Here is a 23,490-nt window from a genome sequence, read left to right as displayed (position 1 = left end):
GCTTCTAACATCGACTACCGAAGATGTGGCGCACACTGAATCCAGCTTGTACGTAAGCTCTGCTTTCCAGAGGTTGACATAACACCTGCACTCTGCCACAGGGATAACTTCCGTATGGATTTCGGCTGTGACAAAGAAGCCACTGTGGTCTGATGGTCAGGACTTGGTTCCTGGAACTTTTTGTGACTAAGTCTAAAAATTATAGGTGAATATTGGTTACTAGCTACAAGTATAGGGGGAAAACTTTGAGAGAAAACTGAAAGGAAGTGACAGAGTATGCAAAGATGACAGTGTTTAAAAAATTCTATTTAATGATAATTAATTACACTTAAATAATGCAGCATCTGGGGAGATATTCTAAAGAGGAAAGGACCTACTGAAAGACTACTCTCCCATGATTTTCACTCATCAATAAATTTTAAAGTGAGCAATGCGTTACAGATCGGAAGATTTATTTTCTATAGCAAAAATGGGAACTGCAAATAAAAAGTAAAACTTTACCTGATAGAAACAGAGTCATCAAAAGCACCTCTATCTGCACAGTTGTCATCAGAGCGATGGTTACAACTGATGCTGTCAAATGCTTCTGGTTGAAAAAACTGGCAGGTGGTTGTGGGCACGGGCTGTGCTGGAATGGGGGGCACGGCGGGCACCTGCTGCAACGCAGCTACGGCTGGAGAGAGCCTACGTCCCGAAGCCTGAAAGTGCCGTAAAGTAAACTTGTATTTTTAACACTTACAAATGTTCTAAAGCGATTGCAAAAGAGGGCGTGAGGGTTTAAGAAATTGTTCCAAGGAGGGAGGTAAATACATTGAACAGGTACAATTATATTAGTACCATAAAATGACATTTGTTCCTCTCTATATATGGAATTCCTTTTTCAGCATCATCAAACCCATTCTGGGATGAAGCCCAAAATTCTCTATCTTGAAGAAGGAGCTTGTCTATAATTATTCTTTGAATACTATTCTTACATCCTTGAACAACAAGACCGTGGTTCTGGTAACATTTAAGCCCATTCACCTCAGCCCACATAAAACAAAATGTTCCTGTTACTCAGTCCCGATTCTCCAGAGTTGCTGAGAGTCCTACACGCAGTGAAGTCAAAACAGATGCCGTAAGCACACACGAATCTGGGCTTACAGGCTCATTTAGCCGCGAGGAATGTATTTCTCTGCCTGCAACTGCAGGAGCGAACCGAATTCACACCCCACGTGGCAAATTGTGTTTTTGCTTCTCACCTGTGTTTCCCCCTGTGGTTGGCACTGGGTTTGGATATGCTCCGCTGTTTGTTCCTCTTCTTGCTTCTGACCAGACTGTTGCTCCTGCGGTTGTGGAGCTGTTTGTTCTTCAGCCAACACCTATGACAACAGAAGCAGAGGAAGGGCAGGGGGCAGAAATCGCAGCAATAGGTTTCTTTTTAATTGTTTTAATTCCTAATAGAATGAAAACGGGACTGTTGCCATGAAGTCACGTAAACATTTATCCTGAAATGAATTCCTAATTGTCTATACCAATACTTGCGACAGAAAATTCTGACTTGGCAAAAAGTTATTAGGTGTCATGGTTGCCTGCTTCTGACATGGCTAAAATGCCAAAAAATGAGACAACCACAATACAGTAAGGGAATAGATCTGGAATGGACAACTTATAGCTATATAATAGCTATAATAGCTGATAGCTTTAATGCACTGGTAAGGGGGACTTTGGCAGTCAAAACCCATACCGAACAATTTTCAGTCTTCCAAAAACCCTGGTAATTTTTCCTTATTCCCAGCCTTTCCCATTGTTTATACAGGAAAAAAAGTAATTAAAAAGTACTTGACACTGAAAAGAATTGAAAACAATGTACAGAATGGAATTCACCTGGAAAAAACGAACGGACCTTTTCCTGCATCGTCATAGGCTCTGCACAGATGGAAACAACTTCAGACACAGGTAGTAAATTGTCATAGTTGCCTGCACTGAAAGTAAATGAAGTAGCTTAAGCTAACTTAATTTTATGCAACTATTTTAATATTCATGACATTTTAACAGAGTTTTAAAATTCTGTGAGAGGACTCTGCCATTAAGATTCGACAAAGCTGGGGATTGGCAGGGAACTCCAGCCACTTCTTTATCTAGAAATATGATGGCTGTATTGTTAGACCTGAGAAAAGGAGTTGAGGAAAGCCTGGGCTGACCTTCCTTGTATGTCACATGGAACAATACTGAAGCACTTCAAACTTTCCTTTACAACAGCACAAGCACAGGTTTGATTCTTTGACAGTACCTGCACTCCTTTAACTTACGGCTGAAGCTCATCACGAGAAATGTCACTGTGAAATACGTTCATGCTTAAGAGAAAAAAAATTCACCAATCAGGCCACCAAATTCTTTAAAGGTTAAATCTGGGAAAAATTATCATTGACAGTAGAAGTAAACTTACAGGAACCTATTTGAGGAGCTTCTTCTTCTAGCAGTCATTGTCATCGACTCAAAGTGATTCATATAGATATGAGTACGCTCAGAATTCTGGTCTCTAGCATAGGCTTGTCTAACATGAAGAGGATAACCACCCATGTTCTGGAATAAATAGAAATTGAAGGCTTAGGTACCAAAAATAAGTAGTCGTTAAATGCCCTGTCTCAAAAATCATAGTTCACAATAGTCTTGACTGAAGACAATTCATATCCTGCCACTTAAATAAAAGTTAAAATAAATAGCTCCCCTTCCTTATTTTTGATATACTGATAGTGCAAAGTGATACATCCAAGATCATATCATTGTCACAGCACTGGGGAAGTTCATGTTCTTAAGTGTATGGAAACTATCATAAATATAACATATAGCAGTCACACTGACAGGGGAAGATATTTACTAGCATTTGCTTGTATACCAAGCCATTCAAAATTCTAAAATACAGTTACAATTCTGCGTACTAAACACTCGTGTAGTCCACTAACAGCAATGAGGAATTAAAAAAAAAAACCCAAACAAAAAAAACCCCCAAAACCCAAAAAACCCCAAGTCTTCACAATGTAATGCAGATTTCAACTTGAACTCACCTTTCCTTCTGGACCTGCAAATGCTTTTAGGTAATGATTTTGGCATTGCTTTGGGGAGCGATGAACACAGCTACAAGAGTTAACGACATCGCTGACGAAGTCCCAGTTTGCTGTCCATGCTGGTGACACAATAGCAAGGTTTAAAGGAAGTGCCCGTAACTCTTTCACCGCCTAGGAGGCAGAGAGAAATCAAACCAGTGTAACGTTTCAATTAAATGCTTTTCTTGTGTGCGCAAGCACGTATAATCCTGTATTAATCAAGGTCTATAGATGCTGTCATAAACTTGCAAGTAAAACGCTTTTGAAATCCATAAAAACTAAGTACCAGCTTACTTTTAACAGTGCCAAGTCTTCAGCAATTAGCCACGCAGCACTATCTTGCCCAGTGTCAGCCGCTGACTCGATGGGAGGTGACGAAGATCTCGCAAAAGAGGTTTGCTGTTTTACCCAGAGGAGGGTCTTCCGAGCTTTGCTCTTCCGTCGTGTTTTCAATATTCTTGAGTCACTTGATTGAAAAGTGAAGGTGGAGGAACAGCTGTCCTTCTATGGCAACGCTTCTTTCTCTCACCTGAAGCTAATTGACAGGAAAAAGTTGTTCTCTCCAGTGAGAAAGGAACTTTGTGCAACAAGGTCATGACAGAAAATTGATTGCTGCAAATCATCTGACTGACGATAAGCCTTCTGCAGTACTTCTCTGAATGCACTTACCCTCAACCTATGGTCCCCTGGTACAGTGTTTGACTTGATCAGTCATTTTTAAACAGCTTCTTGCTTCACTACGAAAATAAGCTTAAAAACAGATCAGATGGACGCACAGTAGTCTCATTGCTTTACTCCTGCTCATTTAATCCACCTGTATTCTTCTAATTTGTAAGGACAAGAGCAAGTTTTCACAGCGCACTCCCTCTTCTCTCACTCTATATTCAATCATTTTGCTGAGCGATTTCAAGCTTAACAGAGATAATGGTACATGCATGCCTAAATTTTTAAACACAAACTGAACGAGATTCTTGCAAAAGAGTTTGCATATTGCTTCACACAAAAACGTTACCGCACCTTCCCATGTATTTTGAATCCAACTTACAGGACAGATCTGTTCTCTGCCGCTTACGCGCCCTCCCGACGAACAGAGGTGGAAGCTTAGACTCTGGAATCGGGGTACTACTATACATCAGACACGTAACAGAATCTGTGTAGATGTCATCGTGATTCTCAGGTACAACAGGGGGAGTCCAAAGCTTAAAAAAAAACCCCAAAAAACAACACAAAACATCAAGAACAACAACCAACCCATAGTTTGCCATTAATTTAAGCGTTTTAGGTAAGGTTTCATTCAGATGAAATAAGGGCTACTGACTTACAGGCATTATTTCTATTTCTCCATCTGGGCCTTCACAGACAAATTCCTGTGTGAGAAACAAGGAATTTTTGATACCTCAATACATCATCCAGCCCAGAACCCAGCATTTAGAAACATAAGCATGCTTGCAATAACTATAATGAAAAATAGTTAGAAAAAAAAAATATCTTAAGGAATTCATCTTAATTTTCAAAAGGCAGCATACTTTTCTCAGTCTCTTCCTTCAGTTATTACCACCTTGGTAGATAACTGTGCAATTCCAAGTCCACCTACAAAGTGACAAGTCCTCCTGCTAAGAGGCAGCTTGCTACTCTACAGAATTAAAAGTATCCACAGAGTGACAGCTTCAATTTCAAGAGCACAATACTCGTGCAAGGGCACCTGACCAGCGCAATACAAACCCAACAGACATACTTCAGTACATCGTTCATAGCCACAATATGCAAGTTCTTCGAAAAGCAGGGGCTTGGAGATCCCTTCATGTTACCATGTTATAAGCATCTTGTCTGGTATAGGTTAAGAGTTCCTCTTTCACTTCCTGCTGAAATTTTTCTTCTGCCTTTTCCAGCTCCTTGGCACACTGATATTCCCATTTTATATTTGCAGTTTTTAACTCCTTTTAGGAAGAAAATTTGTACACTTTAAAATATTACCGCTTTTCACAATAAATATGCTAACAGCAGTAAATTGCCACTGATTTGAGTCTCACCTTTTATAAGCCTACAGTCATAGCAAAGTTTGTTAAACTGAGTTTTCACTCTTGGGTAAGGCCCTCGTACCAGTAAAGAGAAAGGGAAATATGTCTACCTGTTAATTAGGAGCCAATGGGTTTTTAGACCACGACCATTTCAAGCAAACTTTCAGTGCTCATAAACAAAAAACAAACAAAAAACCCCAAATAAATAAACAAAAAATAAAATCTAACAACAGCTGAGGGTTTCTATTTTGTTTGTATTAATTACTTAGAAAATGAAATCTAGTCACTTACCTTGTTGACTTTCTGGCTTTTCTGATCATTCAAAGTATGAAACAATTCCAAGAAATTCAACGCATACTTTTCAATTGGCTTAAGCTGTTCAGAAATACATTTTGGTACATTGCTAGTTACTTAGCTTTTGAATTAGAAACACATAAATAACCAGTGATTTAAAAACAAGCAGAAAAACAAGCAGAAAAATAAATGTATTTATTGCGGTTGCAAATAATGGTACCATAATTAAGGTAGAAAAGAGATCTAAGGACCAAGAAATCTGACATTCTGGTCCCTAGCTAGTCTGCTCACATCCCACCAGTGTCACTAAGAATAGGCTCCAACTACTGTCTTCCATTTTCCTAACTAAAAAAAAAAATGAGCATGCCATCTGAGTTATTATGCACACTCTTGACTGGTTGTTAGTAAGCAGGCCGCTACCTGGGTTCTACACAAGTAGCCAAAGGGAAAAGGGGACAATCAGAATCTGACAGAGCTCAGGGAACACTAAGAATAGTCGTTTTGTGGTTAAGAAACAGATCCAAGGGCTTTAAGAAAAAAGACAAGGATCTGGCAAAGCACAGGACTGTAAAACAGTTTTATACCACAAGATACAGTTTAGTCCAATGCACTTCATGATCCTCAGGAGAACATTTGGTGACTTAAATGTTTCAGTACCTGAATAGATCTATCAACAAGCTCCAATTATGTCCCAGGCTTGTTTCAATATTTAAGTGTGCACAAAACAGTTTGATGTAAATAGAGTGGAAATAAGGTACTTTATGAAAGCCATTTGATTGTTGCACAGGAAAGTAAATTTCAAATATTTCTAAAGCTTTAGATAAACCAAGAGAAATTGTCATACCTCATCTACAAAGCTAGCCAGCTGTTCTAGCTGTGAAGGAACCACAGTATTTCTTGAATCATACCACTCTGAATCTATGTCATCTCTTATCTCAGATCGTGTCTCTTCTGTAAACTTTCTGGAATCCTCTTTTCCCTATGCAGAGCAAAGAACCTTATGGAAACAAGTTTTCAAGTATTTGATAAGACAATGTATGATGTCAAAAGTTTTTTAATCATCCTAAAATTGAGTTTAGAAAAGTCAGATTACAGACATATCTGACACCTTCTGCTGCAGATGTTGGTTTCGTTTGATTAAAACAATGGCAAAAGGAGTGTAAAATTATCATTGGAACAGAGTTTTCTTTCTAGATATTTTTATCTTCTGATTCTCTATACAAGCTAACAATTCAGGTTTTTTACTGATTTTAACTGTGATCACATACCACTGGCCCCCAAAGAAGTCTGAAATATAAAACTAGATGATGTTTAAAATTCTGCCTCTGATCTAGTAAAGCACTTGTTTTTTACATATCATTAGAGAACTGCTCACATTCTTGATGTTACAGTACCTGAGTTAAAAGGTCTGTTGAACAATCATCTCCGTGAGCAGCCACTTCTTGAATTAAATGTTTAATACCTTTTTTCAACAGCCTCTCTTCAACAGAATTGCCACTTATAAGCCTGTAAAACAAAGAAACTCATTAAATACTGTTCCCTAGAAAACAGTGACACTTTCTGAAACTCAGCTGTTTCGTGTCTAATGTTCCTCGCCTACAGCAGTGAGCACCAACACTCATTTAGATTTCATAGGAAGTTTCATATTCCTTTTTAGTTTCTTAGAGGAAAGCTTTCTTTTTACATCTGATTTCATATTTTCAAAACACCGGGTTCTTTTAAGTTCTTATCTTCAAAATGAACAATAAACGGTATTGTCTTCTATACAATTGGATTTTTTAAAAAACTCCATACAGTAGCAGGGTATTTGCAAACAGACACCAGCCATGCGTACCTGGCCAGTGGTGTAAGGTGAGCAAGAGCTCCCCTCTGCTCTCAGCACATCCTTCCAGGAAAAGAAACAGTCACTTGAGAGAAGCTTTCAAATACATCTTAAAACTACATGAACGTCAGCATCTCATCACTGGTGGATTTGAAATCCAATGATAGACCACCAAGAAAGACTTTTGTTGTTTATCAGGAGCAGGAAACACCCACAGATACTAGTGTTTGTTTTGACTGTCCCAACACAGAAATCCAGATGGCTTACAAGATGAAAGTGGGAGGGAAAGACAGGAATAGAGGCTACAGTAAGGGAAGGGACAGGACAGGTCTTTCATTTTCCCTTTAGTCTGAAGGGAAGAAGTATGTTTGACTCATCCAATCTTGAAAGGGATCTTAAAAGACCAAACGACTTAAACTAAAAGGATGACCTCAACCAAAAATCCTAGTTTCACCTAAAAACATAGAATCATAGAATCATTTAGGTTGCAAAAGACTTTTAAGATCATCCAGTCCAACCATTAACCTAACATTACCAAGTCCACCACTAAACATCTTCCCTTAATTTTTGATTTTAAAACACCTATACTATTTCTTAGCATAAAAGTCACCTGTATATGTGAATATCTCTGTCTCTTGCAATTTTATCACACCACTCTTTAGCCTTTGTATCCATCGGCGGATCTAAATCAGTGTCATAGAAGACCACGGCATCCGCAGCTACACGGCTGACACCTGTGGAAGGAGTGTGGGAAGCAAGAATAGCACAGAAGACTCGCTTGTCTTGGTTGGAGTTTTTTATGGATTCCTAAAATGGGGAGACAAGCAACTTAATTACAAATTCACATCAATAAAGCATAAATCTCTACACAAACTTTTTTACAGAATGAGATCAGAAAAATTGCTTTATTACTTCCCCAACTGGCATTAAGCTTGCAAACATTTTAAGTTATCTGACTGCCCACATTACAGATCTATACAATTCAAAATTAAGTTGTGTACCATTAAAACTATTAATTTATGCCCCAGACAGCCAGATAAAAATCTGAAGCTCTGTTACAGTAGTCACATTATGTCCCATAGCTAAGCACACCTGACTGGGTTATCACATTCTGTGCGTGCTTCATCATTTGTCTTGTCTATTGACTAAATTGAATCCCTTCTATTGTGCTGCCTCATGTTGCTTTAAGGCAAAGTATTCCTTCATGTTTTATACTGCATCTGACAGAAAGCATAACAAAGCAATTTGAAATAAAAAAAAATAAGGAAAGAATAACTTCACTATAGTGTTAATGTCTGCTCAAATTGTAGGCCCCAGAGGATACTGAGAATCTTACTGGGGAGGGAGATGAGCATACTTTCAATTTATCCTCAGGCAATGCCAGGGCACTCTACAAAAAACAAAAGCCCCTGGAGTAAGGCTGAGGAAGTGCCAACATAAAACCAGCAGCTACACTTAAAGTACTAACAACGTAGATAGCTACAGATAATAAAAGCAAAAGCAATTAATCGAAACGCTATTGTGAAATAAAACATCTGGATTTCATGCACGTATAAAGGTAGGACAACGAGTAGCATACCTCTTGGAAACACCCTGGATGCCTCATCAAATAGTAACATGACTGACGTATTTCATATGCAATTACATATTTTGTGCTACAGCTACATACATAATTTGCTTAAATAACTAATGAAATTAAGCAAATGAATTTTGCAAATGCATGAGCCTTCCCTTTAGCATTTTCCCTCCCACTATGAGCATCTATTCACTATTACCTTGAGAAAGAGCTCCTCTTACCAGATAATGCCAGCTGTGAGCACTGCTCTCATTAACTCTTATGTATGTGAGAAAATGGAAGTTCAAGAAAAGCTCCAGTACATCGAGCATTGGAATCATCTGCGTCAAAATCAACACACGATGTCCTCTTGCTTTCAGCTTCCGAAGCAAGACAGCCAGAGCTTCCATCTTGCCTGTTGATGAAATAGGAACTTGAAGGTTCTGCAGGTAGCATTCAACAGTTAGAAAAAGCACATTCGCATAGTTATAGCGGGTGGTGGGATTTTTTAATACCTGAATCGCACTGCACCAGTCGGGGATCTGGAAACTGTAGAAAATGAGGCCTTGCAATCTGCTGCATTGAATGGAAGTAGGGAAGTACCTGTTCCTTTAGATTAAACTTCAAGACCTTCATTTCATGGGTATAAGTATAAGGAGGATTCGCTACATACAAACACGGAGTAGCAACAGCAACAGCTGGCAATACGCACAGATCTCTATAAAACAAACCAAAACTTTGATATACTACTTTTTAACAGCTCGGGCTATTAACTACTCAAAAACAGTAATAAAGAAGATGTCTGCATGGAAGCATAAAGGACCTGGCTAAAGGTAATTAAAATTAAATCAGTAGATGAAGTTTTATGTTAACACCAAGTCAATGCAAAAACACTCATGAGCAGAACAAGACAAGAGTAAATTACCACTATCCGTAAGGTTACCCAGATAAGCTGACTTACAACTCCTGCTTTTTTTGTAAGTATTCACCCCAAAAAATACAAGATAAGTCAAAATAAAGTAAAATTGCTATATAACTAATAACAATTGCCATGGAACTATTAAGAGTTTTAGTATCTTAGAATGATCTAAAATTATACGTCAGGGAGGCAAACAGATCCTGCATAAAGGAATTTAGCCTGCAATAAGGATAAAACAAGGCAACTCATTTATCGCTTTTAGCATTTGACAGTACTTTACATAAATACGCTGGTTTGGATGGTAGTATACACCCATCAGATTTGTGCAAAGACGGCAAATGGGTTTGTCTCAATTACCTAGTAACAACATCCTTCAGGGCGATCTGTTGCTGCTTCAATGTCAGAATGAGTTCTTGCAATGGATCCTTTAGAACCTCTGAAGTACTTGAATAGGGAAGGCAATTTGCAAAGCCAGCCCAGCACCATTTGTTAATCCTGGCAGAACAATGCTGAGAGATTTTTTTTTCACTGATCCAAGAGCAAATTTCCAACAAGTCTCTGCCATACAGTGGGGTTCAGGAACAACGACGCTCATTCCCAAAATAAATTTTGTCCAGGTGTTCCTTTAGTTGTCTTTTTTCTTCTATGACACCCTTTAAATTCAAAATTCTTTTCTGAATGTATTTTGACCGGATAAAGCTTATGCAAAAAAGAAATTTATGCAAGAGGAAGTTGAAAATAAGGATAACTTAGTTAATGCGAGAGTTCTGTGAATGACTACGAAAGCAGATGGGAGCAGGAGAAGAGCTGACGATTACAATAGTATTTGTGATACACGGACAGATGTTAGGTTTGGTATTTTAATGAAAAATAAATCCGCTCTCCTACCCTATGCCTACTAGCAAAAATATAATGGGACTTTCAAACTACCATTGGAGAGTCCACTGGTACAGATGGATGAGACTAGTCAATCACAATATTCCACATGCTTTAAATATTAAAGCTTTGACTATTTCAGCAAACACATACGTGCACATGAATCTTGTAAACTACACATTGTTCATGATCAAGTATATACGCTGCCATATAAAGAGTTAGCATAGTACCTGAGGTGGACACGGAAGTGTAGATACTGATTTAGATTTACTACTCAAGTCATCCACTGTCCCATTAATAAATTCATTTTTCCAGGGAAGCAGGAAGACAAGAAAAATATTTTAATGAAGAAAATAATTTAATGTCACAGACATATGATATGACAATATGAGGATATTGTGGCTTCTAGAATTTTGATTTCTGAATAGTTAAAAAGTTAAAAAGAAAAAAGAAAGCGGGGGGGGGGGGGGGAGGGAAGAGAGAAGGATGTGAATTGAATCATGTAGCACCTTACCTTGATGCTTCAGAGACTGTCTACTAATAAGCAGACAGAACTGACTGTAAGACAAAGTAAATGTTTTCCCTCTAAACTGTAACATTACAGGCTTCTCTGGCTGAGCAATTCTCTCTTGTGCTCCAGCTGTGGGAGCCATTGGGCCAAGTACTATCTCGCTGGCTGTTAAGAGAAGACAAAAAAGGTACAAGGTTTAAAAATAAGAATTTCCTTACTGTGCACTGCAGGATTTAAATGCTTATCCCATGCATATAGTGTGCCCTATTTCTAGTGAAGGGCAACTTTACTCCAGACATAACTCTTGGGTTGCACTTAACTGCAAACAGACTAGGTCTCCCTCTAATACTGTGCATTCTTAAACTACACATGAAATGTTCTTCCCCTCAGTACCACTGGTAGACCTAAAAAAAAAAAAGGATTATTTTACTAGATACAGTTTGACTGGTATTTCACAGGGGTACTCACTTGATTTGACAATGTACAAACTCTGTAAGGGCTTCAAGAGTCTGCACAGGTATATTTTAAGCAAAGTTTTGGGGGAAAACAACCACAGAATAAGAGATCTTTTCCTGCACAATTCATTTTTAGCAATGAAATTTAGTTCTTAGAACAGTCAAGACCACAAAAGCATAATTACCAGATACAATTTTCAGTCTCCCTTCATACTGAATGCTTCCCATTCATCCATGCAAAAACTGATACTGTACCCAGCTGAAATCAATATGTAGAGAATTTAGAAAAGGCCTGAAAAAGACTGTGCTTGAAATACTGCACTACATCCCCACTCATCTGAAAACGGTCTGTTCCAAAGGGCTGTATCATATAAAGGCGACCCAGTTAACAACGACCGTTAGCAGCGGCTCAGCAGAGACCCGAAGAACGGGGCAGTGGTGATGCCTAAATCTGATCAGTCAGTTAAGACTGATGTGTGAAAAGCTGTCTCACACACTGCAGGTCAGGTCTGAAGAGAGACTCTCATTAAGATGGTATACCTGGAGGCCAGCACAACTGCCAGCAAAATTTCCAGTGTTTGCAGAATAGTATCATTCTGTTTATAAAAGACAGACAGATAGATAATTAATTTTGTTTTGATTTTGAGAGTGAATTCCTGTTAGAAAACCGCTAATGGAACTTGATATTCAAATATATAATGCATGAACGTATTCAGTACAACCTCATTTCTTCCCCAAATTCAAGCAATATTTAAAAAAAAAAAGACAGCAAACCAGAAAGCGGTGGTTTATTATATGTACAACACACCGTTCCTACGCTGATTTTCTGAAAACGTGGCAAGGGGTTGTCGTCTCTGTATTTTCTCATGATGATCTTCCGTAACTGTTGCTGTGTCCACTGTCTGCTGCAACTGAGACCTTGAGAAGTCTCTAGTCCTACCTTCGGGCTTCTGTCCATACTGCACTGGTGTAAATAACCTAAAAATTAACAAAGCATCTTTCTGCACATACAAAAACCAGACATGAGGAAGTTGTTAATCCCTTCTCCCTGCTACAAAATCAAGTTAAAAAGCAGAGAGTTATTTTTAGTCAGTAATCTGAGCTAGAAGAGGTACCCAGCTGCAGAGCATATGGCAGGAGGAATTCTGCTTCTCTCAACATGCAGAAGAAACACAGCATACTGTAAAATGCAAGTACGCCAAATGCTCTGAGGCTCCAGTCTTCTCTGAAGGATTACGTGGAGGGGTACAAGCATGACAGACCTCCCATATTCCTTAATCATCTTTGGAGTCTGGAGACAGCAAGAAAACTCCCCAAAAGATGCTAATAAGGATCCAGCCTCTTAATGGAGCAAACTCTTAATTACGGCTAGGAGCAATACAAGTACAAAAAGCCCGGGATCTTTTACTTCCATGTATCTTCAGGCGGTTTGGTTTTAAAAACATACCGCAACTGTAAAAGCTGACTTCACAGTAACTGTTTTGTGTATACTACTTCAGAGAAACTAAAGATGTCTAAATGGTAAAAGAATGAGTTCTTTTTCTGCTTTACGTATATGTTTTAGCTATCGCTTCCAATTCTTAAATTTCATTAACTGACACAGCTCCTTTCTGGCAGAACTGCCTAACAGAACCAGTGCAGGACATCCTCCTTGTCACCTGCTACAGCTGTGTGTTGCACAAGCTGTCTTGAGCTTTAGTAACCATACTTTGCTCTTATCAGGTTAATTTATTGTAAGTCTACATGGCTCTAGAGCAGAACTATGTTCACTCCAAGACTCAAAAATGAACCCTCCCAACTGCTCTTCAGAGAGAAGAGTCAACAGCAAAAACAAAAGCTCCAAATTAAATTATTTTCCTTCCCCTTGCCCCCCATCCAAACCCCCCCCAAGATTTCTTTAAGTGCTTTGCAAGCACATCTTAGACTTAAAATTAACTAGAAGGAGAAGATTTAAGTATTCTGCTTAGGAAACTCTACTACAGAAGTCACTTCCACTGTTTGATCAAAACCACAACGGACTTCAACTCTATTGAGTTTGTCAGGAAAGATCACAACTGAGCTTTCATAAATGAAAAGAACTATTACATGGTAAAAAGCAGTCTGCTTTCCCTCAGAAGACTGGCATACAGTCCTTAGCAGTGGTCAGTCTGGAAACAAAAGACAGCAAGAAAAATAAGTGCTTCTGAATGAACCCTCTTGGCCCCAATAAATATTACTCATTTTCACCTGTTACTTCAAATAAATCAATCAATCAATCACTGCAACACTGCATACCTATTTGGTTTGAGTTTCACTGGCTCAAGTCTGGGTGACGAAGGAGAACAGTAGATCTCTTCGATAAGCTTCCTAGTTACCTTCAGTTTTGGCAGTATTTGCGCTTCGTAGCAAGTCATTTGGTTTTCCATCCCAATCACATCAAAGAGAGACCAGTCTGCGTGCTTAAGTTATAAAAGGAAAAAAAAAAAAAAACAAGCTAAAGAAATATTCAAAATATTCTACTACCATTCAGTTGCAGTAAAAGAAAATAATAGTAGTAATAATACCACATTATCTGGGAATGATTAAAAAGCTTGCAGCTGATGCCAGAATTAAACCAAAACGCGGAGGAGCCAAGCGTCATGTGATTTTGCAGAGAGCAGCTGCCGTTACTTTAAAAGGTTTCAGCAACCTACACCATGAAAATAGAGCATTATGCTCATGTTACCAAGTCAGAAACAGGACAGCACCCTCAAATTACAGGCTCTGCAGTTAATTCAATGCTTGTAATTAAAACATCTGTCTTTGTAGAACTGGCATTCCAGACTCATCCATTCCCACCTTGATATATTAACCCTACTTCCTTCACAAGCCTTTGATGCTCACCCTGTCCCCCTGCCCCAAAATGATTTTTCCAACAGGCTTAAAGGAGTAACTGTTTGAATTTCCCAGGACACATAACGCTACTGGTTTAGCTTTGTCCAGTCTTCCTTAAGCCTCTAGTATTGCTGAAATCACTTTAAAAAAAAATGGATTAAATCCCTTGCAATATAACTTGAACAAAGAGACTATGGTTAAAAGTAAACTGGGGAATCTGAGACAGCTTCTCATCTCCGGGGCTGTACACCTATGCCCTCAGGACAGGACAAGAATGGCACCTTTCCCTTGATTCCAAGGCCCATCCGTTCTGGTTAACTGGGAACTTCAGGCAAAACCAAAAAAAACGTCGCAAAATAGTCTGACCTTCTTTGACAAGGATAGCAAATTCCCAGCATACCTACTAAATTCAGTACTGCCATCAAGTCAATGGTTATTATTTATAAGCTTAGCAGTTGCTTCTAAAAATAAATGAATTAGCAATTCAGATTTTGAAATTTAATTGGAACCTGAATTATGTGTAAGAAATTTTATGCCCTAAGCCACCTGCTCTCCCAGTCAAATCCAGTCAAGCACAAGAGAATTACTTCCCTACTCACCTTCCAAAGATCCCACCCCAATGCATTCAGCACTAGAGAAGCAGTTGTGAACTCCAGCGTGTCTAATACACAGGGAGAACTTGGAAGCCGGGGACTTATCAGATCAGGATGATTACACACCCTTAGCAGCTGCGTCACAATATGGAGGACACTGACAAAGTGCCCACTCTTAAGACATTCTTGAGTTCTGTTATTTAAGATGAAAACACAATTTAAATTATCTTTAAAAAACAGTGCTTTTTAGGAGCCCAGGTCTTTCTGCACACTTAAACTGTTGCTCTGAGTAAATCTGGTAACACCAAGTTATCAAACTTAGAAAAGTATGAGTTTAAAAATGCAGTCTTCCATTCCTCCAGCTTCTCTCACATTCACACAAACTTTTAATAATTTATAGAATGTATTCTGATTTTAAAACTCACATTATCATAAACCTGAATTCCTCAAATAGCCATGCTATTTCAAATGGAAATGACATCGGATAAAATATGAAACATATTGTCAATATTAAGGCCTTTCTTTTTCTAACACCTGAATAAATACCACTATAAATTATCAAATTCACTGGAAAATACAAACTAGACATATCAGAAAAGCAATGTAACATATAACCTAGGATATTCAGTTCCTAAATAACTTAAGAACTAAATTTAGACAGAAACTGTAACACATGGTCAATTGCCTAAGTTACAAATATTTTGGCCCACATATAGTTTGTCCCATAATCTGCAACTACTGTTTATTTATGTTTCCTTTCACCTTGTAAGACTACTAGATCTAAATAAACAAACACAGAATGAAGAAATGGCTGAATGCAATTACCACTAAGTGTACGACATGATTAGCCTGCACAGCACGATGATTATGCCTATGTGCTTTAATATTTAGGTTTGCCCATGACTCACTGAGAAATAACATGCTAGCAAACAAGCTTTCTTATTGTAACTGGAATGGTTCCTAACTTTAACGATGAATGAACAATTAAGAACTACTCAACAGATGTACCTTGGGTGAGACAAGATGTCTTCATACATTGACTTCTGCCGATTAGAAAGAGTACATGTAAGCACGTGCTCGTATTTCCTTGGTAACTGCTTCTCAACATGAATTTTGGACCTCCGCAAAATAAATGACTGCGCTACCTAAAAGAATACAAACCAGTAACTTCTGAATTGTATTTCCTCAGAGAAAGAGATACTAGTATTAAGACACTATCCTCAAGGGAGACGTACTCTCTGGAGTCTCGCTGCAACTCTCTGGCAATGCTCTTCACTGCCCTCCACAGATGCTACCTTCATAAAATCCAGATAGGACTGGGAAATCCCTGGAATCAGGAAACAGGCAATGGCCCACAGATCTTTTAAGGCAGTAGGCAGAAGCGTATCCATCAAGAGTAAATGATGATGACTGTGAACAATGAAGAGAACAATTAAGGTAAGATCTATTTCATAATTTAGATTACAAGAAAAGAAAATTTACAAGAAAATTTTAAAAACCTGCAATTATAAGTGCTGAAGTTGTTTCAGAAAGTAACTGACAGACAAAAGCAAAAAGAAAAATTTCAATGAATGCTTCAGACCTCCGGAGATTGAATATTGCATCCCAGTGCTTCTCTGTCAGATTATTACCATTCTGCCTCTCATCTAAAACTAGATACCTCCATTGTACTTTCATGAATGCTTCACAGTCTTTCCAGAATTGCTTGCAGGAGGCAATGCATACGTTAAAGTTGTTGGGGTCAGTCCATTCCTGCAACATAAAAACACAAAAATCCTAAAGGCTTTTTTGATGGCTTTCAGAGCAAAGATTATTAAGCGTTTCCTCTTCTGGGATTAAAATAGATTATCTTGCATTTTATCCCAGTGCAGTTCTTCAAAGCTTTCAAAATCCCAAAAGGGAAAAGAATGCTCAGTTTAGCTCTCTGGTTGTGATGTTTGAAACACTATGTAAAATACCCTTAACAGAAACTGTTTTTTTTAAAGAAGAAAAAACTTTTCCTACAAAACACAGCAGACGAAGTTTCCTAGCCATCCAAAACCAACTGGCAATGAAAAGCCATCTTTCCTTACACATTTTTAAAGTGTTCCTTGAAGAGTTTGGACATGTTTCAGAATACTTATACTTGCTGTTACAGGTTATCAATAGTATTCATATTTAATGGATAAATTCTAAACTCTAAGATTCGTATGTGTCAATTGTTAGGTAAATTCTACACAGAAGTATAAAAAATTATTATGGAGGATCACAGAAGCTGTCAAATGTGTGAATTAACATCCTAATATTTCCTTTCAAAGGCAAAAAAAAATTAGAAACACAAGCCACAAAGTTAAAATTGCAAGAATGGAAAAGTCACAGAACTAAAGGAATAAATATGCTCAAAGGAATAAATATGCTTAAAGTTATGGCAAATTCGTTAATTTTCTTCTGCTCTGCTCAGGTCACAAAGCAAGAAAAAGTTATTCCATGATTTATATGGCACAGTTCTACAAACTTAAGAGAGAAGTGAAAAATTGCTAGTAAATCTAAGATTACATGAAGGACTCCAACAAGGAAAGAAATTGAAAAGTAACCAGAAAAGACACATCACCCCAAAAGGAGGAATAAAACTTGTATGTTGTAAAAGCAGTAATGGAGGAATGCAAGAAGTTCCTTGTAACTATGGAAGTTGCAAATACAAAAATTAGAGGGGGGGGGTGGGAAGCAGCCTATTTTGCAAATAAGTTTAGTGAAGTTTTGAATCCCGAAAACACATACATGGCTTCTAAAGCTACAAAATACAAACCAAACTTCCTGTTGCTTCTGGATTACGCATCAATTTCTCATCCAAAAAATGGCTACATTCAACACATTTTCTTAATAAACTTCTGCAAATACTAAGATGAGGTACAAGGCACTGGAGCAAAGATGTGAGTTTCCCCATAGAGAGATTAGGTACTAGTCAAAAATATCTGTGCAAAGGGACATCGTGCCAGTAAGTACATACACGCAACTTAAAAAGGCTAGCCAGATATTGGTCATCAAAGCAGATTTTACTGGTAAATATCGAACTCTGCTTATGAACTAGCATTCATGAAATGAGGAAATACCTTCATTCTTCCAGTATGCTACATAACAAAAAGAGAAAAGAACTAGGTTGTGATATCACTATACTAAAATTTTTAACCACAATGGTATAATCGTGAGTCAGGCTGATATTTTCTTTCTGTGTAATGCTTATGTTACCCGGTACGTGTGTAGATGAACCAACGTTCCATACTACCTGTCTTTTTTCAAAAAGTTCTCCTGGGTTCCCAAGATACAGAAGAATTTTCAAAGCAGGACACCAGCATTTCAGCTCAATCTCCCACTTCAGCACATTAAAGTTTTGTGAAACAACAAGAATAGGACCCCAGTTACCTATAGAGATAAAAGGTATAGCATGGCTGGAAATGGCTGCATAGCACTTCAGAGCTTACAAGAAAAGGCAACTGTGTATATACAAACAGCATACACATGCACGTGCACTAACAATGAAAAGAATTGTGTATCCCTTTTTATAAAAATTTATTCCAGGTACATTTCTTTAAATTATACATATTAAACGCAATTCTTCTTTTTTTTTTCCTCTTACTGAAAACACATTCAGTGGTGAACTGGTAAAAATATAGATTTATAAAATAAAAGATCTACAATATTTCATACCTTCATTACATGCCAGGTGTGCAAAAAAAGCAACAACCTGCACTGTTTTTCCAAGCCCAGCTTCATCAGCCAGAATGCCATTGAGATTCATCTTACACAGCTTTGCCAACCACTCCAGTCCAGTCTGCTGATAATCTCTAAGAGTGCCGCGTACTAAGGATGGAGTATCACTTTTTACTGCTGTTGTAACTTGAGCACTGCCTTTGGGTAACAACGCTTCTGCAGCAGCAGCAGGATCTGCTAAATCTGCCATGTATTTCTTTACAACAGATGTGAGAAGATCTGGAAGCACCACTTCCTTCTGAAGGCTGTCTTTCTCATTCAAAGAGTCTCTTATTTCTGCACAAAATAAAAAAAATCGTGCTGATGCCATACCCGAGATCACAGAATCATAGAATCATTTAGGTTGGAAAAGACCTTTAAGATCATCCAGTCCAACCATTAAATGAATTAGATGAATAATTAGATGCCCAACCATTAGATGAATAATTCATTAACAGCTTTGATGCTATTTACAGCTAAGCCAGGGTCTAAAGAACACAAGAATTTTACACTCTAAGAATAACGTAAAATCCAGTTTGCCAAACGTGACTACATAAACAAGGGCAAACTGCAGTGGGACACAGGTGCACACCTGAGAGTTTTAGTGACTTCAGTCTCACGCACCGGCCCCCAAGGGACATAAAACTGAACCCTGATACAAACAAGAGCTCAGCAACAAAAAGCCTTCACAGTGCGTTCATCAAAGCTTTAGTAAGCTACAGGAAGTTAGCGAGCTCAAGAAAGGAGATATTTATGACTCAAAACTAAGACCAAAATACTAGCTCCTAAACATTTATTTTGGTAAGCTTATACTAATGCTACCAGTACGCAAAAGAAAAAAAAAGTCATGCAAAAAAAATTCCTAGGTTCTTATCACCTTTTTTTGAGATGTTCTGTGAGTTTAATAGATTCTTCCTCCTCTCTTCTAACTCTACTTGCAGTTTTAAATCTACCACCTAAAACAGAGAGAGAGTGGGGGGAAAAAGATCAGAAGGAAATGACAAACATGAACGCACTTAGCTTCAAATACAACTATGAATTACTTAACATTCCTTCGACAGTAAGACAGGCATCAGGCATGGCTACAACGCAGAGCACTCGAAGAAAAGAATCGTGTGTATAAAACTGACCATGAATAGAAGTCATCCACATAATAAGCGAGAGCTCCCCAAGAATAACTCACATCAAAACTTAAATGTCCGCAGCGAGCCAGCTAGGGTTAATGAAGCACTCTGCTTCATGACATATAAGGCCTGAAATTATTCACGCAACCATAACATGAAGCTATCTTTACCAACAGATAATATTCACCACACGGGCTGAGCAAAGCTCACTTGCAAGATTCTCGCTGTTATGGTCCAATAGGTTTTCATTTGGTAAGCCTTTAGATTTTTTTTTCTTTTCTTACATTTACCTGTTTAATGGTGGACCAGAAATGCTCAATTTCTCTGGCAGTAAAAGCAGCAACAGCCCTCAGTTGCTTCTCTTCCCTTTTCCTGCATGTTTCCTTATGAAGTAGCATATCCTCGTGATGACGAGCCACACTTAAAATCAGCTGAATAAAACCATAACATTAAGTTTTCACTCTGTTCTATCTAACAAGCGTATTTCTAAAGAAAGGGGGAAAAAAAACCCAAACCAATCCCTTTAGGAGTACTGCCCAAACTTTCCAAACACAGTGGAGAGGCAAACCAAAACTCGCACATCCTCAGTGATCACGTCCTAACCCTGAAAACGCTGCCTATTCTTCCCCCCCTTTTCTGGTTGAAAATATCAAATTCACATTACTCTCTGGGCAGTTGTCGTCTTCCATCTTCTTTCTTGATCAAAATCGGTTGCCATCCACTGCATTTCTTCCAAAAGGTAATCATGGTGTGATTTGTGCCGTGGGGCCTCTTGGTGTTTGGGCAGACGTTTCAGAGACCACAAACCTTCTTTCCTCAGTGCTGTTATGTGCTGCAGAATCTCATTTTCCTTCAAGTAAACATAATTAAACCTACGTTTCCTACTGCACAACACAAAACCAAGACAGAGACTCTGTGAAAGTTGTTACATGAATAACCGACAGAAATGATTACTTGGTCCTTGGAAACAGTCCACGCTGTTTGAAGTTGCACTTTCTCAAAAGATAATGAATAACGCATCTTCTGCAGCTTTATGTAAAGTCTCTGAAGGACTTTGTGATGCAGCAGTATTATGTACAATCACTAGAGAAATTTGGGATGCAGTGGTACTGAGTCTTTAGAAATTTATTTTTTCCTCCTAAAATACAGTACCTCTATATCTCATCAGAAGAGCAGGGGTGATTCAGTGAGAATTTTCACAGAACTGAAATGCCCTGCCAAACGGCAGATGGACAGAGTTCCCTAAAAAGTTCATATAAAAATACATTTAGTTTATGGCATTTTTATTAATGCATGTAAGTGTCCTGCAACTGCTGGCAAGTAAGCACAAGCAGCACAAATTCTTATTGTGATTTTTTCCCCCTTGTTCTAAACATGCTGCATAAAGCGTTAAAATAATTGATTCTGTTTAATTAAGTCTCCTCTTAGGATTTCATTAAGAGAACAAATTCTACTTTGCTAGAGAATCTGCCTGATTCCTTCTTATTCCTCTTCTTCAGGAAAAATCATACGGCATGTCTACAACACCATTAAAACCAAAAAGAGAGATACAGCTACCTACAGCACATTCGAAATTTAAATGAAGACAAAGTTTTATTGTAAAGAAAGATTTATACCCAGCTGTGCTATACAACAGCTATCTGAAGCAAATTATTAGGGCTTGGTAAAGTCTTTTGCAAAACCTACTGAAATTATTTGCTCCTTTTTCCCCAGGTTGGAGTAATAAATTGTTATCCATGAAGTCTCAAGAAAAAACACAATGGACACCGCTGCCAGATTAGCATGCTGTTCCCTCTTGCTGCGCCCTGTAACTAACTTACCTGCAACCTTCTGCATATGTTTGAAATTTACTTTGAAGCACAAAATGAATTTGATTCAATGAAAATGAAAATCCAGCACAAGAATATTTAAACTGAGAGTTGGGTAGCCATCGCAAATGACATAAATGAACAGGTATGTTCTTCGCAGAAGTAAAATTTCCAGAGAAAGTAGCGGTAAAGCACCTAAAATTAATCTCGTCTAGACTTCCTTAACAAGACAGACGTTAGTGCTCTGTTTCTGAGGGTACTGTCTTCCCAGTATTCAGGCGGACTATTTAATGGTGCAGAACAGACGACAACAGCAATTTCAATACACAAAAACCAGCCGTTCAATGCCGCATACAATATAACGTGCAAATCTGATACCTGTTGCTGTACAGGAACTGGAGCTGTGACCAAAAGCACGTGCTTCTTACCACAGCCTGCTAGTTGTTCCTGCTGAAGAAAAGCTGGGTTCTTGCTGCGTGGAGCAGGTAAGGAACTATGCAAACCTGAAAAGTTTGGTCCATTTTGCTGTTGGCTTTGCTCCTGGCTAATCTGTTGAGGCACTTGAGGAACAGGAAGCATTCCACCTGCAGAGAAACTTTTAAAAATTGCAATTTCAGTAATTAAGATAGTGGAATATCGAAAAGAACCGAAGAAAGTGGCAATACCGACTGTTACATAGTCAAATCGACTTTCTACCATACCACAATGCAATTGCATACCTAAAAGCTACGAAGATGCAAATCAATCAGCATGCTAGTCTAGAATGTACTTACCCGCTCTGCAACCTGACAACACAAAGATCTTTTTTAACAACATCCTACAGAGAGGCGATAGCTAGGCAACCAATCTCTCTCACGGTATCAAATGACCAAAAAGGAAAAAATTTCATGCAACACACCAATTAAAGAAAACAACAAATTAGGCACTTAAGCCCAGTGCATGGAAAATGAGATGTGCAGCGCTCACTAAGATTTCTAAGATTATCTCCAGAGGGTTTTTTAAATCGTATAATAATTGGTGTTAGATATAACGTTACAATTACAGAAAGTCTCATTAAAGCAATTCTCTTTAATTACAAGGCTTAAAACTTTACATTTGATCGTAAACACTTTATCATAAGTCATCAATATACGTATTAGATGTACCAGTGTTATTTTAAAGGTCGCGACATTTTTTTTAAACTGTTACCAAAACTAATTATGAGGCTCTATGTGAAGTACTATTTTGGAACTAAAATAAAGTTAACCTAATAAAGTATCTCGTTATCAATAAAACGGTGTATCGGTCTACCACTTCCAAAGCTCTGTGCACATTTACCTTTGATTTCACTTTTACACTCTCTTTATTTTGCTGTGAAATGATTTTTATGGTCACAGAATTGCTTCCTGCCCAACTTTTATAAAAGAGAGTTCCTCTCCATGGTCATTGACCTTTTAACTCGATGTAACCACTTGAATTCTTTATCATTCCAGGAGATTTATCCCGTTACTTTATTTCTAGCAGTCAGGCGCAGAGGATTCTTGCAGCACCTACTGAGTCTTGACCGGTACGTCCGTACTTTGAAGATGACAGAGGATGGACAGTCAACAGGCGCTCTGGGCTCTCCCGGCACACCGACTGCCGACAACCAACGCCGCGGTCGCGCCGGTTGTCTCGCACACCCTCACGCGCTGGAGACGACGGAACCTGTAAGAAGAAGAGGGCGATGCCTGGCGTCACTCCCGCAATTCCCAGATCTCTCGTTCCATAAAGCGCGGCAGGGGCAGAATGATTTCTCCCCTAAGTAGGTTACGGCCAGGAATGCCATTAACACAAACCCAAGCGGGGTTTAAGCGCTGCCTTGAAAACGC

At 38.4% G+C, this 23,490-nt stretch overlaps 1 protein-coding gene and 1 non-coding gene across 2 annotated transcripts; both read right to left on the bottom strand.

The window, feature by feature from the left end:
* Positions 1–1,024: 1,024 nt before the first annotated feature.
* Positions 1,025–23,447, bottom strand: LOC104027025 (E1A-binding protein p400-like). The gene is given in 29 exon segments (XM_075719367.1): positions 1,025–1,088; positions 1,242–1,361; positions 2,292–2,336; positions 2,429–2,565; positions 3,048–3,218; positions 3,381–3,544; positions 3,547–3,621; positions 4,132–4,285; positions 4,409–4,453; positions 4,895–5,023; positions 5,396–5,479; positions 6,243–6,377; positions 6,793–6,904; positions 7,831–8,027; positions 9,018–9,190; positions 9,291–9,493; positions 10,052–10,337; positions 11,085–11,246; positions 12,354–12,514; positions 13,811–13,974; positions 14,989–15,175; positions 15,991–16,127; positions 16,218–16,392; positions 16,565–16,734; positions 18,245–18,381; positions 18,667–19,005; positions 19,586–19,664; positions 23,174–23,326; positions 23,433–23,447. Coding segments are annotated over 29 exon segments (4,173 nt in total).
* LOC142594631 (small nucleolar RNA SNORA49) lies at positions 8,511–8,649 on the bottom strand. Its single transcript, XR_012831520.1, has one exon. It is a non-coding gene; the product is annotated as a small nucleolar RNA SNORA49 (small nucleolar RNA).
* Positions 23,448–23,490: the final 43 nt, after the last annotated feature.

The sequence above is a fragment of the Pelecanus crispus genome, chromosome 11, assembly GCF_030463565.1.
Source record: "Pelecanus crispus isolate bPelCri1 chromosome 11, bPelCri1.pri, whole genome shotgun sequence".
Taxonomy (NCBI): Eukaryota; Metazoa; Chordata; class Aves; order Pelecaniformes; family Pelecanidae; genus Pelecanus; species Pelecanus crispus.
Note: the sequence above shows the minus strand (reverse complement) of the source record. Positions and strands in the feature narration are given on the sequence as shown.